This window comes from Hyperolius riggenbachi, chromosome 1, assembly GCF_040937935.1.
Source record: "Hyperolius riggenbachi isolate aHypRig1 chromosome 1, aHypRig1.pri, whole genome shotgun sequence".
NCBI lineage: Eukaryota > Metazoa > Chordata > Amphibia > Anura > Hyperoliidae > Hyperolius > Hyperolius riggenbachi.
Window position 1 is genome coordinate 467,604,363 of NC_090646.1, and position 19,883 is coordinate 467,624,245.

The following is a 19,883-nucleotide window of genomic DNA, read 5'->3' on the forward strand; positions in this document are numbered from 1 at the left end:
AAGGCATGCGTAAAACCACTATGTATTGCTTATGAATAAATAAGCTCATACTCTACAAATCAAGATTAACCACTTGCGGTTTTTCAAACCGGAAATATTTACATTCTCGAAAACTTCAACTAAAGCCTCAAGGGCGTAAATATTTGTCTTCTGCTACTAACAAACAGCACACATTTGCAAAAATGAACAAAAAAATAATTATTGGCAAAAATACCAGCCGAAGAAAGACTTGTTTCCTGAAGGCAAAACAACAAAATATACAGTGCCCTACTTACAAACAACTCAAGTTATAACGTTTCATACATTTAATTGATAAAGTTTTTTATTACATATTTTTGTTACGTTATATAAAAAACACAATGAAAAAAAAAAAATGTGATTTAAGTATATGTCCCCACCCCCCTGCATGGAGTGCAACTGCTGTAATGTGAGGATTGCCCTCAAACCATTTTGAAACTAAAAAACAAAAAAACAAAAACTATATGCCCAAATGCAGAGTCCATTTATCCACCTTTCACTGTTTATCACATGACTCCACCTACAAACAAAAAACTTAAACAACCTCCTGAAATGGAACCTGTTTGTAAGTGGTTAAACTGCGAAAGGTCTCCACTGGAATTCTCAAAAATGACCATCAGATGGGGCCAAAGAGCTTAAAAGCTTGTGTGTCTAATCTCTACACTAAACATTTAGTATCTATAGGCGGTATTCAAAGGTTAATTGCAATTTTGCCTTGTAGGGAACTTTTGTATTCCCTCATGCCCAAAACAAATCCCAGTTCTGGTTATCCGATAACTTAACTGTAAAACCTTTCTTTGCATATTTTCCCTTCTTTACATGGAATTCCTTTAGTTGATTTGGTTTCCTCCCACATCCTAAAAATATACTGGTGAGCTAAGTGGCTTCTTACAAAAAAAATCATGAGGCAAAATAACGTAAATCCAATTTATTTCCCTGGGCCTTCTGCACAGTACGCTGCGGACAATGTGGGCTTGATTGACAGCGGCGCTTCCTGCAGGCACAGTAAGGACGACCTCGAGGTCATCCTCTGCACCATGCGGGGACCCCGGGCCGGGTGCTGCGAATGGAGCTGTCAGCGTGGGACATGTCAGCTGCAAGGGGCTGGAGAAAACCCCAGGTAAGTAAATTGGATTTACATTATTTTGCCTGAGGATTCCTTTAAAGTACCACTGTAGAGGGCATGGGGAAAAAGAGTTGAACTTACCTGGGGCTTCTAACGGTACCCCACAGACGTCCTGTGACCGCGCAGCCACTGACCGATGCTCCCAGGGACGTCAGCAGAAGCGAAGACACGGACTCGCAGACACAGTGGTTTTCAGACTTTAAAGTCACAAATTCTGGAAGGGAGCCGGAGGCCTCCGGTTCCCTTCCAGAATTTGTGACTTTAAAGTTAGTAAACCACTGTGTCTGTGCGGTCGCGTCCTCGTTCCCGCTGACATCAACGGGAGTGTACGGCACGGGCCCTGTACGGTCTGCGCTTGCGCAGTATGCTCCCAGTGACGTCAGCGGAAGAGAGGACGCGGCCACACAGGCGCAGTGGTTTCCAACTTTTAAGTTGCAAATTCCAGAAGTGAACCTGAAGTGGGAACCGGAGCATCGGGGGCTGGTGTGGGCACAGGACATCTGCGGGGAACCGTTAGAAGCACCAGGTAAGTTCAACTCTTTTCCCCCCTAACCTCCTACAGTACTCCTTTAAAGAGACACTGAAGCGAAAAAAAAATTAAGATATTATGATTTGTATGTGTAGTACAGCTAAGAAATAAAACATTAAGATCAGATACATCAGTGTAATTGTTTCCAGTACAGGAAGAGTTAAGAAACTTCAGTTGTTATCTCTATGCAAAAAAGCCATTAATCTCTACGACTTTCAAAGTCGTGGAGAGGACTGTCTTCTGACTTTTATTATCTCAACTGTAAGTGAACAGTTTTCTTTTTATCTGCTAGAGGAGAGGTCATTAGTTCACAGACTGCTCTGAAAGAATCATTTTGAATGCTGAGTGTTGTGTAATCTGCACATATTAGAGAATGATGCAATGTTAGAAAACGCACTATATATCTGAAAATAAAAATATGAGAATATTTTCTTTGCTGCTAATCTTCTAGTAATTATTCATAGTACACAACCAATTCATTATATCACATATTTTTTTTCGCTTCAGTGTCTCTTTAAGATACATACACATGCTAGATTACACACGGCTGAGGCGGACATTCGGGATCATTTCGCCCGTGAACATAGCGTGTAAACATAGCGTATGAACATGTGCCACCCCCCCCAAAGCCACACAGATCCAACGTGTCGGAGCTTTAGTGACAGTGATGCCCAAGCAAATTGTTACCCTAACCCACCACACCGGTCGAAAGTTGCTCTATCATTTGCTGTGTCATAGTCCCTCCAAACCCCTCCATTGCAACAGACACATTGCCAGCCTGTAGTTTAGGTGTACAGCAATTAGTTCCAAGCTGTTGCCTGAGGGATTGAGTCCTGATGCTTGCCAGCAACAGTACTTGTACATATGAATGCACCTTAAAGGGAACTTTAACAGAGCAAGAAAAAAAAAAAAGAATCTTTACTTACCTGGGGCTTTCACCAGCCCCTGCAGACTGTGCCCGCGCCGTCACTCACAGATCATCCGGTCTCCCGCCTTGGCTCAGTTTCAATCACGTCCCTGTGGCCGCCCTGCGCATGCGCACTACGTGTACGTATGTATGTAGCATGCGTACGTATGTATGTAGCATGCATACTGCGCATGAGTAGGGACGGGAGCATGAAAACAAGACTGAGCCACGGCAGGGGACTGGATGATCAGTGAGTAATGGCGTGGGTACAGGACATCTACAGCGGGGCTGGTGGAAGCCCCAGGTAAGTAAAACCTTTATTTCGAGGTCGGTTAAGGTTCCCTTTAAAGTGTATAAAAGCTGAGATAAACAAAGTTTTCTACATACCTTGGGCTTCCTCCAGCCCCATACGCACGTATCGCTCCCAAGCCGCCGGTACCTGGTACCGAAGAGGGAGAAGACCGAGGACGGCGGCATGAGAGCGATCTGTGCGCATGGGGCTGGAGGAAGCCCCAGGTATGTATAAAACTTTTAGTTTATCTCAGCTCTGGTTTCCTTTAAGACTCTGGTAAAGACAGACTGTGTCCCTCTGAGGGACAGTTAATGAAGAATAATCATTTAATAATGCATAGAAATTGTTCAATGTACAAAAGCATAAATTATAATACCATGTACTGTTAAAACAGGAAACCATTTGAGCAGCCATGAGTAGATAAACAAGATCATTCATTTGATAACTTTTTTATATCTTATTTCAAAGACCATTTTGCTTTCAGGAAAATAGAACAGTTACAAACAACACTGCCAAAAGTCTATATCATACCGTATACATACACTATCTCCAGATAAGTCCTCCCCACTTTTTCCCTAAAAATAGGGCAAATGCAGTGACATGACCTTGGCCTATTCCCCAATGTTCTTTCCCTTGAACCCCCCCCCCCCCCCAATACAGAACACGCATTGAAAGCCTGCCACAGATTTTAGCTACCTCTCTTCGCTCCAGCTTGCGTCTACCCAGTAGCTTTGCAATTTGCCACTTGAGCTCCAGGGTTACTGCCATCTGACCACAGTGAGCCTGGAGCTCTAGCGGAGAGTTACACAGATATTGTTGAGATAAGAGGACTCATTTAGTGTACCAATCAAATAATTTTACACAAACCATTGCAGTGTATAGCTATGAGACTCTTACAGTAGTTACAGCACTGAATGCCATTACTGATCGTTTGCTGTGAGTTAATCATTACACTATGGTTTATTTATTAAACTTACACTGTACAATTTTTGGTAGATCAGGTAAATTATAATCATCTTACAAATACTGATCATTTACCTGTTCTACCACTTTGCACCATTTCCGATGACCAATCCCGACAGCTGCTAGCTTTGTACAGCCCAATGCAGTAAAAAAGTTATGGAAACCTTGATCAAGTACTACTGCTGGCTGCCGCCCCCCCTAGCTCTATTTCTGGGACTGATCAACTAAAGACTGGAAAAGTCCAATCAACATTTTAATTGTAATGTTGACTGTGAATGCCACATGTCAAAGATGCCAATACACTAGTCACATTTTTTATTTGTTTTGACAGTGAAGCCATCTTATCTAAGTGTAATCAATATAAACATTGATAATTTCCCATAAAAATTTAAATCGAAATTATACTACAATGCAATCGAACCAGTGTATGGTCCCTTTCAAGTGATGCAAAACATGGATTCTCAATCTAGGCACCGATGTACTAATCGAAAAAACACTTTTTCATGAACTAATAGCGCATGGTCCTCTTTAATAGTTTCCTTAGATTCAATACTTACATCATACCTAACATTTAATCTATTGAATATACTGATGTGGGCAACTTTAGAGGCTACAGTTGCAAATACTATTTGTATACTCACACTTACCAGGCACAGCCTGATCAGGGGAAGTGGGAGGTGTTAGAGGCATCCTGCAAGGACTGGGATCTTTAGTGACAGAGGTATTTTGCTGTGTATTTGTGGTGTTATTCACAGCAGCTCCAGTGCTAGGTGGAACAGGCAGGTCACTGTGAGCAATGAGAACAAAGGCTGAGGGATACACCATCCGAACACCACCTAAAGAGAGAAAAGACAAAAACTTACAATAAACCCACGCATACTGTATATACTCTAGTATAGGTCTAGAAATTTAGGCCCGATTCACTTCATAAAAATACAGGGGTTGATTTATACACAAGTCACGGGCAACACTGAGCACACGGAGTAATGTGTGTACTAATAGTGACATTCCCATTTGCAGCAATTTACCCTGTGGTAAGTGATAGTTTGAGGAAAGGAAATGCCAGGAAAACACCAGGTCTGAAAGTCCTGGTCACAACAATTAACAAGGAAAGGGGCAGGGGGGAAATACTGGGCTGCATAAGAGGAATTAATTATTGCAGCACTTGGGGGCCTGGAGGAGGTATTGGCTGCACTTAAGGAACAGGAGGGGTTAATTGTTGCAATACTGTATGCAGTGCAGTCATTAACCCCTCCTGAGCCCCAAGTGCAGCCATTGACTTTGCTGAGTAGACTTATACTTTAGTCAATAAAAAATTCCAGCTTAAGAGGGTAGAATATTGAAGTCGACTTATACACGAGGTCGACTTGTATTCAAGTATATACAGTAAATAACCCCCTAGTTACAATAGCTGTGCTCGAAGCTTATCTACATAAACTTGCCCAATGCACTTTTAATAAATACTGTTGGTATACAATTAAGAACAAAAGCCATTACACATGATCAGTGTTTTGGGCTGATAAAGCCAGTCAGTGCCATCACTAGTGAGAAAATAGTGTGGTGTGTACAACCAGCCCCTCCCCCAAATGTGTCGTGGTAAAGATCCGGAGTGCTAGAGCATCTCAGCAGAGCCTACTGGTCTCCTCCTCTCCTAGCCCAATGAAAGTGATTTCCAGAAATTGCTGTGCTGCTAGTACGTCCGAGGCCTAAAAGATTCACAGTGCATTTCTCTGACTGTTTGCTAAAATATGTCAACATGCTTAATCCTCAAAAAGTGAATTCCTAGACAGAGCTCATTGTAACTTTAAAGTGAAACTATAGTTTCCTTTCTGCTAGATTAGCAACACTATGATAACTTTTATAGACATATTTCTTCCTAAAAAGTTTTTGAGAGGGTTAACAGAGTATGTTTTTAACTTTAGTTTCACTTTGCAGAGACCGAAAAGGGTTAACAGACTTTGGCCCTTATTCCATTACCTTTTTCTTCTGCGTTTTCTCCTAGGAGTTAATGTCTCAATCTTCCTTTTAAATAACTTTTCAGCATTTTGCATTTTAAAAAGTACAAAAAAAAAAAAGGTAAAAGGAAGTACTATCAAAATTGTTCTCCCACACACCTCTGTTCCTCTCTGATTGGCCAATATTTCTCATGTGGATACGATGCACTTTCTGTAGTGAAGGACGGGCAAATCAGGCAGAGGATAGTGAGGGAGGAAATTGCATCAGGATTGGCTTCAAAATAGACACACTTAATATGGGAAATGCTAAAACTTTTCTTTTTTTACTGTAGAAAAATCCCAAACTCAAAACGTGGACAGTGCAATACATAGGTTATGTAAGTAGAGCAAGTATTTATCTACTTATATATGTGTGGTTTTTTTTCTGATATAGTATGGCTGACAGCTCTTTACTTTCGTCTTTCTAGCTGGTGTTTTAAAAATGTATGTTATTGACGAGACGTGAAAAAAATCACCTATGAGAAAACTCAGAAGGAAAAGTTAATTGGAAAAGTGCCTTTGTGTATTACATTGCAGGGGGTGCTTATCTGATTGCTGCCTTTTACCTGCAGCACGAGTGAACAAGATAATCCTTTAACACTGTTCAGCGATGTGCCTTAGCAAGATAAGATCCGACAGGACGGATCTTAGCACCGCCGATTCCCTGCTCGCTCCCCGCGAGGGGACAATGGCAGGGAATCGAGCGGCAGATAAGCGGCACGGCGCGGGGACGAGCGGGAATCAAGCGGTTATTGATTCCCGCGCACGCGCGCCGAGTGGGGACGCGGCGGGCACGCGAAAGAGGTGATCCGGCGGCTAATCGAGCCGCCGGATCGCCACAATCTCTCCCCATGTAGACGGGGCTTAAAAAGAAAGTGAAGTCAGCCGTCCACTATACCTGCTTTTCCAGCATTTTACCTAACCAAACCCCTTAACCTACCCAGGTGGCTAACTCTTAACCTCTCTGACATGGCACATAACTTGAATGATATCACCTGACCTATGAATCTAACCTCCGCTCTGATGATCCTATGTATTGCACAGCACTGTGTAATATGATGGCACTATATAAACTCAATAATAATGTGATGCCCATCCTGACAAACCCCCTTCCCTTCAGCAAACCCTAACCAATAAAACTAACCCCCCTTACACTATGAACACATTAGGTGAGCAGATATTATTTGGCTGGTTGTTCAGCTATTCTCTATACCCCACCTGGCACAGAGCCAATAAACCTTATTGATTCTATTACAGCACCAGCACCACAAGATAGCTACTCCTGGTACTAGGACAGTGCTTTTATGTGCATTTAATAGAGAATTCTAAATTTATTAAGCATAAAAGTTTTATGAAAACTTAACAAAAGAGAAAAATAAGGAAACTATTTGGTGTACCAATTCACAGATTCTCATTTCCTCAGTTACCTTTTGCTTCCTTGCCCACTTCCAGCCAGACTGAAATAATTCCCCTTTTGTAACATAGACAAGCCTTCCTTTTGTCTGACTTGGAAAGTGGCGTTTGTTGGGAACTTGAGATTACTTGCCTACAAACATTTTATTTAAAAAAAAAAAAAATAATAAGTTTAGCAATTTTGAAGTCAATGGGAATCCATAAAAAAAAAAAAAAAAAAAAAATTAGCCAGATACTTACCTAAGGAGAGGGAAGGCTCTGCGTCCTATACAGCCTTCCCGCTCCTCTCCCAGTCCCCTCCACTAAGCGATGGCTTCACCCGTTTGAATCCCCCGCCACAAGGGACCTTGGAAGTCATTGGGAGCAGAGTCCTCCTGAAGACAGGCAGCTCCATACTGCGCACGTGCGAGAGAGGGGTGCTCATGCGTGTAGTGTGGAGCGGCAAGACTTTAAGAGGACACGGCCTCACAAAGACTTCTGAAGCCTTCTTTGGTGGCAAAGAGAGTAGTATTGCACCAAATTGGTCAAATACTGCTACGGGGGAGCCAGTACTGGAACGGGTAGAGAGGAGTCCGAAGGCTCTGTAGGACCCAGAGCCTTCTCTCTCCTTAGCTAAGTATCTGGCTGATTTTTTTTGTATATCGATTCCCACTGACTTTAAAATAATGTGCTATTAAATGCATATAAACCCTGAATGTGGGTTTTAAAGCAAAATTATTGTATAATTTGTGTGACATTGGCTGGGTTTGAGGAAACCGCTTCTTACCCACTATTACTTCTACTGCTGCAGGGAAATCATCATCGTAAAGCATTTCCTGGTCTTCCTGTTTCTCCTTCCTGGCAGACAGCACCGTTGGATAAAATGGTCGCCATTCTTCCAGGAGCTTGCGGGTGGTGGGGTCAGATGTTTTGTACGCATGGCCAGTTAGAGAACCACTCAACCCATATGGGCTCAGGATCACTGATGAAGACAGGGCATATCATGAGTAAATTAATTTGCTTTACATCTATAGTGCATTTGTTCCTAAATCAGTTTTATGTACGAAAAGCTGCTATAACACAAAGTGGAGAGACATCATAATCAGAAAAAATTTAGGAAAGCTTTCTTCCTGAGAACTCCAGGATACAATATATAATACATCACTTCACTAGTTATATCAGTTATTGCTTTTATCTGCTTGTTTCCAATCTACTTAAAGGAACCCTATAATTAATCCAGTACTAGATCTTGTAAGAGAAGTGTTTACTGAACGTGCTGTTGCTGTTTCTTACCCAGTAAGAAATTCCCTTCTCCTAATCCAGCCAGCTGAAAATTGTATCAAAACTAAACCACAGTGAGGTCAGATCTCGAATTAGAGTCAGACAGCAGCCTATTGATTTCAATAGGCTCCGATTTCCTGTCCGAATTTGCATACCATGAAACGCAGTGAATTGCCCCTAGTGGAAACAAGCCCTTACTCTATTTTGCACAGCTGAAATAATCAAATAACTGTTACAAAATAGGACATTTATCTAGCATTAGTCAGCATCTTCTGGAATAGCTGTATTTGAATATACAAATAGGAATAAGTAAAGACAGGTGAAATAGTTTTAAAAAGGTATAATCTTCAGAGTTCTCTATCCACAAGAGCATACTGGAACCACTAGAGACAGTGAAGAGTAGTGATCGTCAATGAGATGCCAATACATCTGGCTTGCATGTAAATTGTATGCATCTTTAATTAAATAAAACCAACTTCCTCTCTATTGTGATTGGCTCAATTCCAAGATGCAAATCAGTTAGAATTATTAGTATTTCATCAAGCATCTCTAGTGAGGATTAAAATGTTTATGGACGCTCATTTTTAAAAGAAAGAAGTTGCAAATGGTTGCAGTTAGAAATATTAGTCTTAATCAAGTAACCCTTTCCAACCTAACAATAGTGTCATTTTTTACCAGGGCAAAATGCATGACTAATAAATGACTTTACATAACGATCCTAGGAGTGACAAAACCTTTATGCGCTCACCTTGGCATGGTGTGTGGGAAGTCTGAGCCAGATGGAGATGATGTTGGTTGATGAGATAAACTGGCTGGTGTTGAGCAATTTCCACACTTGTGCAAACACTGCTTTCCCCATGAAGGAAGAAGGTAAAGGAGCAGGAAAGGTTCTCACTGAGCACAAAAAGACACAAAGCCCTTGGTTACTTATCAATGCACTACACCTCAGTACCTGACCTTGCCTCCTCTCTCTTAAGTTCCTCTAATGTTTATGCTCAGCACTCTCCTATAATAATCACCTGAAGTGTGGGAAGACATGAAAAGCACGAGAGGAGACCAATGCTGGGGAAACAATGACACATTCCTCAACAGTCAGACATACTGCACAGTAAAACATGAAAGGAAAGCTATATCTATGTAAAGCACCGCATACACATGTAATGAAGAAACAAATCACTGTGACAGCTGTTTTTCTGGTACTGTATTCGACAAGCCTTATGCATACTGAATAGAGAACAGGGAGGTTGTCACACATTGAGCATTATTCAGATATAAAAATGTCTTGTTTGTTCTCACCTATGCATTCTGGATATTAAAGGGATTTAAACTACAATGGAATTATGAAATCTCCCTCTATATAACACATCTGAAATGATGTGCAGCTTAAATGGCCTAATGACAAAACTGGGCTCGTCTTGTTACATGTACTCAAAGGTGCTTTATGCAGCCCCAGGGAGATATTGCTATTCCAGCAAGGGCACATGAACAGACATACTGTAGTTGGGGGTTAGATTGGCTGGAATAATCAGAATCACTCTCTGCATGCAGGGAGATAGATGGGAGGGGGATGCTGTCCTAATGACATCATGCCAGGAACTTGTCGACTTAAACCAAGTTGCCATAGCAACAGCTAATGTCTCCATGTCAGTCTGTGCATAATTACAACACCGAGGATGAAAACACATGCTTTTGCACCGACACACACAAAATAGACTGCAAAACGAGACTATCGTATATTCCTATTTCTGTACCAATTGGATGACCGAAGAAAAGAGGGAAGGAATTGGAGGTTTGACTGAAAAAGTATGATGCCACACACAAAGTTAGCATTGCACACGAGCAGCACACACACCAAAACAAACATCCTTTTTGTGGACCTGTGATCACAGCATATGCATTCAACAACTGCATCAAAATACCCATAATATGATATGATGTTTCTAGAAAGGGGGGACTCCAGTAAGACCTTAGGGAGTGATTAATGGGACACAAGTTAAAGTGGAACTAAAAACTGATTAAAAAATACGTTTCACTTACCTGGGGCTTCTGCCAGCCCTCTGCAGCCGTCCTGTGTCCTTCACAGTCCTGGACCAATCCTTGGTTACCCCGCCGCGGCTCACTTTTTTCCCGTAATGGAGGTCAACTTCTAAGTCTACCTCCATTGTGCCCTGGCCACGCATATCCTAGTACACATTCCTGTAGCCTGGAGTGCCCTGCGCCAACAAAGTATGAAAAAATCTCTACTGTGTCTGCGTCCGGCTACGGGAACGAGGATGTGCACACGGCTAGGACCGCACAGGCGCACTTCCCCCGAACTGTGCAAAGTGAATGTGAGCTGTGGTGTGGGACCAAAGGATCGGCGAGTGGCTGCGTGGGAACAGGTCGGCTGCAGAGGGCTGGCAGAAGCCCCAGGTAAGTAAAATTTACGCACCTCCCGCCGCAGCCCGTGCTTGTGCACGCCGCCGGCCACTCGCCCGGAGATCGACGAACGGGAAAAACCATTCCCGTTCGTTGATCTCTGCCCCCCAGCAACGATCATTGTGAAGAAGAAAAAAAAACAGTTTCCCAGCCTCCCTGAACGCTTACAAGACGCATTCTCAAAAATATACTGTGGCCAAAAAGTAAAGTACACCCAAAAACATTTTTCATATACAAATACATTATTCTACATTGTAAATTAACTCATCAACTCCCACACTCCCCAATTGTTACCTTTTTTTTTTTTTTTTGTAATTAAAAAAAAAATACAATAAAAAAATAGTTACCTTAGGGACTGAACTCTTTAAATATTTATATCAACAGGGTATAACACTGTTACTTTATAAATTATGGGCTTGTAAATAGTAATGGATGCAAATAAAAAAAAAAATCACCTTTATTTCCAAATAAAATATCGGCGCCATACATTGTGATAGGGACAATTTAAATGGTGTAATAACCGGGACCAATGGGCAAATAAGTTACATGGATTTTAATTACAGTAGCATGCATTATTTAAAAATTATAATGGCCGAAAACTGAAAAATAATGATTTTTTTCAAAGGTTTTCCTATTTTCCCATTAAAACACATTTAGAATAAAATTATTGGCATAATGTACCACCTAAAGAAAGCCTAATTGGTGGCGCAAAAAACAAGATAGGTTATTTCATTGCGATAAGTAATGATAAAGTTATAGACAAATGAATGTAAGGAGCGCTGAAAGGTGAAAATTGCTCAGATGCTGAAGGGGTAAAACCCCTCAGTTGTGAAGTGGTTAAAGGGGAACTGAAGTGGAGAGGAATACAGAGGCTGCCATGTTTATTTCCTTTTAAGCAATATCAGTTACCTGGCAGCCCTGCTGATCCTCTGCCTCTAATACTATTAGCCATAGCCCCTGAACAAGCATGCAGCAGATCAGGTGTTTCAGACTTTAAAGTCAGATCTGACAAGACTAGCTGCATGCTTGTTTCTGGTGTTATTCAGATACTACTGCAGAGAAATAGACCAGCAGGGCTGCCAGGCAACTGGTATTGATGAAAAGGAAATAAATATGGCAGCCTCCGTATACCTCTTACTTCAGTTCCCCTTTAAAGCTCTCTCATAAGCATGGACGAGACCCAAGTTACAAGGCCTGATCAGCGCCTGTTGCATCCGGCTGCATATCTCACAAGTATCAGAGCTTCCCAGAAGTGTCCATTTGCTATACGAACCTGCTATCTAAGTTTTTTTTTTTGCTTTGTGTGTTTTGTTTTTTTTTTTGTTTTTTTATTAACCTCGTGTGTAAAAAAAAAAAAAAAGGTGCGTTTTGTTTTTTATGTGACCTGTCTACACTGCAGATCTTATAGACTATGAATGCAATTTGCAGGAATGGATCTTTGGCAGGAACGGATCTTTTGCAGATACTGATCTTTTGTGTCTGTACAGCATCTGTGTGTGCAGCATCTTGCAAAGATTTTTTTCTGATGGGGATTTCAGCTCCATAGAATAGACTGCGTAGGTATGGCTCTCATACTACATGAAGGGTGGTAAGATTGGTCTGTGATCATTAGGGAGCTCACGGGTGCTGACCCGGTGGCGGATCCTGCCTTCTATCTTTTATACCACACACATAAGCCAATCAAAAAAGTAAAAAAGTCCCTAACAAAACACTTACTACAAGCAGCAAGAATCTCTATAGCAAAACATTGGAAAGATATTAATCCTCCCTCAATCTTAGAATGGATAGCAGAGCTCAAATATATATGTGAAATGGAATCTCTTACGGCTTCAATTCACAATACCACCGAACAGTGCTCCCATACCTGGATGCCTTGGCATGAGTTTTTAGAGTCTGATAAATATAAGGATCTGCTGTCTGCCTCCCATCCGTGATCACTTTAATTAATACTTACCTCTTCCGTGCCCCTTACATTGTCTCATATGAGCCTCAACTACATTAGCATTTACTTGTGTTATTTAGGGGGGGAGTGTTCCGCCATGTGACAGGATTCTTCTCTTTTCTTCTCTTTTCTTCCTTTTCTTTCTTCAGTTTTAGCCTCTCAGTGTTTTATTTTTATTTTGTATTTCATATATCCTCTTCCTTTATGTACGCCTTTGACCAACTAGGTTCAGACCTTTTGAAGCACCTTTATTCTGAAACAGTGTATCCCCATATCTCCGCTAGAGTTTGGGCATGTTAAATGTGAGTCCTATCATTCCACAGTATAAACAGGTGTCCTGGGATGTGTGATCCCTATGGGCTCCCAGACACCTTCTAGCCTACGAAGATTATGTGGCTCCACATCTAATAGGTTGCTTCCTTTTTCAAGATGTTTATCTCTTCGCCCTGTAGATATGAAACCTGTCAGGCTCATTGTATTTCCTATCAGCTACAGCGCTGGCTTGCTGTAAATTATCTATCTCAAACCTATTTCCATACATGACCTGTGTCTGTAGATCTTTTTCCTGGTTGCTATATTTGATGTCCTGCCATGTTGTACTGTCTCCTTTATCTGTTAAATGTTTAAAACTGCTAAATAAAGAATTTACAAAAAAAAAAAGGATTGGTCTGTGATCTTTCATTTTCCAAAGACTATAGTCTGATGTGTGTATGAGCCTTTAGGTACACTCCCTGTGGAGCACTGTGGTGACTGAGGACAGCACCACAAGTTGCTTGGAGATTTGTGTACAGTGTCCTACAGGGACATATTATTGTTGGCTGTGTCACTTCTTTCTCCTATCATCTGAAGCACTGGTTTATTTGTTGTTTATTAAAACAGAAACCTATTGATCACTTAACATTAAATACTGCTGCTATCCTAACAAAAAATTAGTGAAGCACAGTGCAGGCTTGTAAGGCCTTACTTGTTAATGCATGGCCTCATTCACATGGAAGGCTGAACAGTGTGGTGCATCAGACAAGTTCAGCCTCCTGCCAGCCACCAAACACCTTGCGGCTCCAATTTTATGCAGCTGAATGGCAATGTTTGAAACCTCACACGTGTTGGTATTTGACATGGGGTTGGTTACAACACAAAAATCACCACACATTCTCCCAAAACTAGATTGCCTATAGCCTATAACTATGATCTGGGGGAGATTTTAAGATATTTAAAAGAACAGTTAGGAACATAAATTGTCTGATGTATTCTGAAGCTCTACAAAGATGTAAGTTTATAGGAAGATGTACTGTATAATAAGAACAATAGTTATTACAGTCATTAGCAGCAGTTAGGGTTTGCAGGAAGAGGCTGCATACCATGAAATGCAGCAAGCATTTAATGCCTAACCTGTCTAACAAGGTGCATGTACAGCAGATGTACAGATAGAACACTACTGTAGTAAAGAGGAACTGCATGTAAACAATGAGCAGCCAGGGTTTTTCAAATTTCTGTAAAAGAAAAATCAGTGATGCACAGACTGCACTCCGGCCTTGGTGGAGCAGAGTCCTAGGCCATAGTCGGGATGAAACTGTGGTCCACCTCTAGCTCTGGTCCTTATGCCTGCTACACACCATGCAATGTTCCCATCAGATCGAAGGGAAATTTCCAATCGTTCGCTAATATCCAGTATGTCCAATCTTCTACAGATCGAGAAAGGTATATCATCTGAGAAAAATTTGATCCCTTTCTCGATCAGAAGCAGATCAAACATGCTGAAAATCATCGGATGGTAAATTTCCCGTTGATTTGCCAGAAAAATTGCATGGTGCGTACCAGGCATTACAGCTGAGAGTAGAACAGGAGGTTATCACCTGAATGCAAAAATATATATATATATTTATATTTATATATTAACAAAGACTATAAGCCCACATTGAGAATCACAACTGCCTGCAATATATTTATAGACTTTGCGGAGAATTAGGACAAGAGCAACATATATTGACTAAAGACCCATGTTCAAACCAACACAAATATTCAGGAAAGAATATCACTGGAGCCTGTAGTTTTACCTTTTGGACAGGTGTTTTTCCTCCCTTTCACAAGGCTTCACAAACCATTTTCCAATTCGCACAAAGTTTTTATCCAGCAAACATCTAGGGAGGATTAAAGAGATTTCAATTCACATCTTGAGTGTTATTTATCAAACCAATAACAAAACTGTATCTAAGTGAACCTGCTCTCAAAATCAGAATTTGTTTTGACAAATATACATTTACTATATGCTAGAGACTACACCAAGGCATGAAGTTGAGCTAACTAACGTCAGTATACTAGAAGGCCTCTTTCACATCTATCAACGCGTGCAGGAGCCATTTATATGCCCTGCGGCGTATCCTTGGGAATCTGCGGTGTGACGCAATAATCAGTGGTGGTAGCTATTAATTGAACCCGACGGAAAACTCCGGCTACCGGCAGATCGACACTCCCGGGTGCGTCGAACCGTAACGCACTGCAACGCAGCGTCGGGTGTGAAAGGTAAAATGAAAGTCTATGGACTTTCATTTTACCTTGGTTAACGCAAAGAACTGCCTTTGCGTTGATAAGCACAAAAAGGGCTCTGGTGTGAAAGAACCCTAAGGTACAGCCAGTTATGAAGATATTGGGGAATTGTGCACAACAGTTAGTGATTTCATGTCTGTTATGCTCAACCCCCTTTTCATTGGAACAAAAGCAAAATCACTGACAGATGAATTGAATAACATGGATTGTCAGGTTACAATGGCATCTGTCAAAGGGTGGGATATATTAGACAGCAGGTGAACAGTCACAGTTCTTGAAGAGGAGTTGTTGGAAGCTAGGATAAAAAGCCAAGTGTCAAATGCTGAATAACTCTAATAAGGGCCAAATTGTGATTGCTAGAGGGCTTTGTCTAGCCTGTCTTCTGGAGTGCTCCCAATATCAGTGTTAGTATCTGCCAAAAGCCCAAGGAAGGGCAACTGGTAAATCAGCACCCAAGACTCGGAGATGCACAGGGTTAACCGTATGGGCCAATCCTAAAGAAGAGATAGTGTAGTACAAACTGTTGAAAAGGCTAACAGTAACCATGACCACAAGATATTAGAAAACAGTGCATTACAGCTTGCTGTGTTTGGAGCTCTGTGACTGCAGAAAAGTCATAGTGCTTATGTTCACAACCATTCACCACGCAAAGCGCCTGCAATGGAGAAACAAGTTAGAAATAGTCATTGAGATCGTAATAGTTCCCACCTGCATGAAAATTTGGTGCAAACTGTATAAGCTTAAAAATGGATCAAGTTTAGTAGGAAATGAATTTGATTGGCCCAATTATAAGCTTTATACAATTTCCATAAAATTTGCAAGCAAGCCAGAATTATTAGTCATACAAATTCTCCTAATAATCTGATGGAGCCTCTGTGGGATGTGGTAGGGAAAAAAAATGTGCAATACATGGAGGAGCCACCTTGCAAAATACAGGATCTGCCACGTCTATTGTCTAGTGACAGATAGCACTGAACACCTAAATTCTTGTGGAGCCCATGCTTCGATAAGGTAGCTGTTTTGGGAGTACAAGGGGGACCTACACTATCTATATACATAATAGGCTACGTGCCTCAACCTCCAAGCAAAAAGAAGAAGAAGTAGCGCCCTGCCCCCAGGGCCGGTCCAAGTAAGAAGAAGGGGCCAGTCCAAGCAAGAAGAAGAAGTAGAGCCCTGCCCCCTAGACTTGCCGCCAAGCTGGAGGGGGTAGCGGGCAGGAAGGGGGTATTGGGTACAGAGGTGGGGAGGGGGGTTGGACCCCCCCCCCCCCAATTGGGTCCCCCATATCCGCTCCCCCTCTAGCTTAAGTTCAGGAGCAGCCGCCACTATTAGTAAGAGGCAGTGGGCGTGGATGACTCGCCTCTTCCGCGTTCCAGCGTGCATTCCACTGTCGTCACTTCCTGCAATGCCGCCCACTGCATTGCAGGAAGTGATGACAGTGGAATGCACGCTGGAACGCGGAAGAGGTAAGTCATCCCCGACCGCTGCCTCTTAATAATAGCAGCGGCTGCTGCTGAGCTTAAGCTTGAGGGGGAGCGCAGATGAGGGACCCAGGTGAGGGAGGGGGGGGGGGGGGGGGGGGGGGGGTCTGACCCCCCCTCCCCGCCGCTGTGCCCAATACCCCCTTCCTGCCCGCTACCCTCTTATGCGGTGTATGCTACCCGCGGGTCCGCTAGTATAGTATAATTTTAATGATATGGTTGATCATTGTAGCTGTTTTTAGAAATATATGGCGCAATGATCATTACTAAGCTATGCTACTCAGTACATAAAGAGGTACAGCTTCCACTTTAGCTACCAGAGCATGAGCTTTGATTTCTAATGAATACAGCATATCATGAAACATCAGTGCGCATAATGGTCAGTAAGGGCCAGGTTCCACTGGCATTTAGGATGCGAAGCCTTGCATCCCTTCGCAAGTACTTCCAGCTGTCTTCCATACAACCGGATGCGGCATCCCGTCGGTGGCTATGGGGATTGGATGCGTGCTGCGGACAACTGCAGCATGCTATCCATAATTTCCCCCGCGTCGCATCGCGCAGGTAAATTTGCGTCAGTGGAAATAACTCCATCGACATAAATTGGTTGCAGTATCCTTGCATTGTGGAGCGGTTTCCACATAGCAACGCGTCTAGTGGAAGCAGGCCCTTAGTGCTGAGGTGGGAGGATAATGGTTGAAATTTGAGGTAATGATATCGTACAAGAGAATCTGCCCCTGCAAATACCTGTTGAGGTCACAGGAAGGACATAGGTACACACTTTAGATTTTTATACCACAACAATCGGAACAATTGCTTCGGCCGAGGAAAGTCTTAAGTTTAAACATAGCTTCACACATGGAATGCCCCGGCGATAACGTCACACAGGGATATCGGTCACTGTCTTGTCATTGTGCAACAATCTGTGATACTGCCATACATCTAAAGCATGCCAAGATTAACCACCCTGGCGGTATTGACGAGCTGAGTTCGTCCAGGAAAAACATGCAAAAAGCAGTAATGACGAGCTGAGCTCATCCATGCCGCCAGGGAGATTTCCTGTTTCTCTGCACCACCCGCTGCACTTTTTACCGATCAGAGGGATTCCCCACGATGGCTGGATGCCTGTTAGCACGCTGTGGTTAGCGATCTGTGCTACCCCCAGCGTGCAGAACTAGCATCCAGCCACCCTGGGGAATCCCTGTGCAGCCAGTGGGGCAGAGACTGTGCTGGCTGCATGCGAGATTCCCCTTCCTCTGCGGGCGGGTGGCCGGGTGTCTCTGTGTGTGTAGGGGGGAGATTCCACTTCTATGCGGGCTGGTGGTGGCCTGCGGGCATCCTCCCTCTGTGCGGGGAGGGGGGTGTCCCCCTTCTATGGGGGCTGGTCGGGGACTCCCCCTTCTATGGGGGGGTGTCCCCTTCTACGGGGGCTGTGGGTGGCCTCTCCCTCTTCCCTCCCTATCCCCAGTGCACCCCCCCATCCCCATCCCCCCCGCCAGTCAGAAGCCCTGATCTACTAACCTGAAAGCTTTCTCCTGCGCTGGCCGCGATGGACACCCTCCTCCTCCATCGGTGAAGTCCCGGCCTCTGTCGTTACAGTTACGCTGACGTCACCAAGCCTCGTAACTGTAATTACAGAGAACACGAGACTTCGCAATGGAGGAGGAAGTGCGCCGCTTCCGCCGCAGGCGAAAGCGCTCAGGTGAGTAGATCATGGCTTCTGACTGGGGGGGGGGGGGGATTAAAATCGGGAGGGAGGGATGGGGGAAGAGGAAGGAGAGGCCACCCACAGCCCCCATAGAAGGGGACCCCCCCCCCCCATAGAAGGGGGAGTCCCCGACCGGCCCCCATGGAAGGGGACACCCACCCCCCCCCCCCACCCAGAAGGAGGATCCCCGCAGGCCACCACCAGCCCACATAGAAGGGGAATCTCCCCCCTACACACACAGGAGTCCCCAACCAGGCTGAACAGAAGGGGGACATCCCCCCCCCCCCACAGAAGGGACACCCGGCCACAGTCAGGGGGAATATGGGGATCGGGTGCAATATGGGGGGGGGGGGGGGGAAGAGGCACCCGCAAACCTGGCTCCCTATACATCTGACTCCCTAGACCTGGCTGCACATCTGGCTCACAATACACCTGGCAAACATCTGGCTCACTATACACCTAGCAAAACATCTGGCTACATATTCCTGGCTAATACATCTGGCTGACTATACTTGGTGCACATCTGGCTAATACATCTGGCTATACATCTGGGTCTTATACTCACCATTGGCATGCTGATCCCTCGTCACGTACCTCTGATAGCTTCCCCAGTGCCTTCCTTCTTCCATGTCCCTTGGCGGATTTTACTTCTCCCTCGGCGATCACATGTCTCCCGTCAATCGGTATTGATGGCACCAGGGTCACACAGCATCATCAACATCTTGCAGCAAACACTTTTTTTTAAATTAAATTCGATACAATAACCTGAATTGAATTCAATATATATGAAAAAATTTACTACAAAAAAAAAATTGGTTGAAAATTCATTGAACCACTTTTTGCACGGAAATCCTGAGGAAATAGAACGCCAGGGTGGTTAATGCAATATGTTGGTACATACAGTAACCTAACAAAGTCCTACACAACATTAATTAAAGTGTATTTCAACTTTGCCATGCTTACAAAGTCACTCTGATTAATATGTTTTTTATTCAGCATCATGCATTCTGATACTGAATGGTTGCCATGGGTAATCTTCTGATCATCTCAATGTGTGTAAACACCATACCTTTCCAGAAGATTGTGAATGGCCTTGAAGAGTAGTGTTCGACACTCATAGGAAAGCCCATTTTCCCACAGACCCTCTTCCTGCACTGCAAAAAGAAAAACATTACAAGCCATTATAATTTATGTCTTTCAGCCTTATCCTACAAATAATTAGTTAAAAACACTTTTCACAATAGTGTCCCTTTCTGTTTTCCGGTACAGTGTGTGTTAAAACTAGTAATGT

General features: G+C 43.2%; 1 protein-coding gene across 1 annotated transcript in view; it reads right to left on the bottom strand.

Annotated features, from left to right (window-relative positions):
- Nucleotides 1-19,883, bottom strand: part of MED13L (mediator complex subunit 13L) — a 220,627-nt gene that overhangs the window by 83,116 nt on the left and 117,628 nt on the right. The window contains exons 3-7 of the mRNA XM_068239868.1: nucleotides 19,662-19,746; nucleotides 14,917-15,000; nucleotides 9,251-9,396; nucleotides 8,009-8,203; nucleotides 4,483-4,671 (exon numbers count right to left, since the gene is read on the bottom strand). Of these exons, the coding sequence (XP_068095969.1) occupies nucleotides 4,483-4,671; nucleotides 8,009-8,203; nucleotides 9,251-9,396; nucleotides 14,917-15,000; nucleotides 19,662-19,746 (699 nt within the window). The remainder of the gene's footprint in view (nucleotides 1-4,482; nucleotides 4,672-8,008; nucleotides 8,204-9,250; nucleotides 9,397-14,916; nucleotides 15,001-19,661; nucleotides 19,747-19,883) is intronic.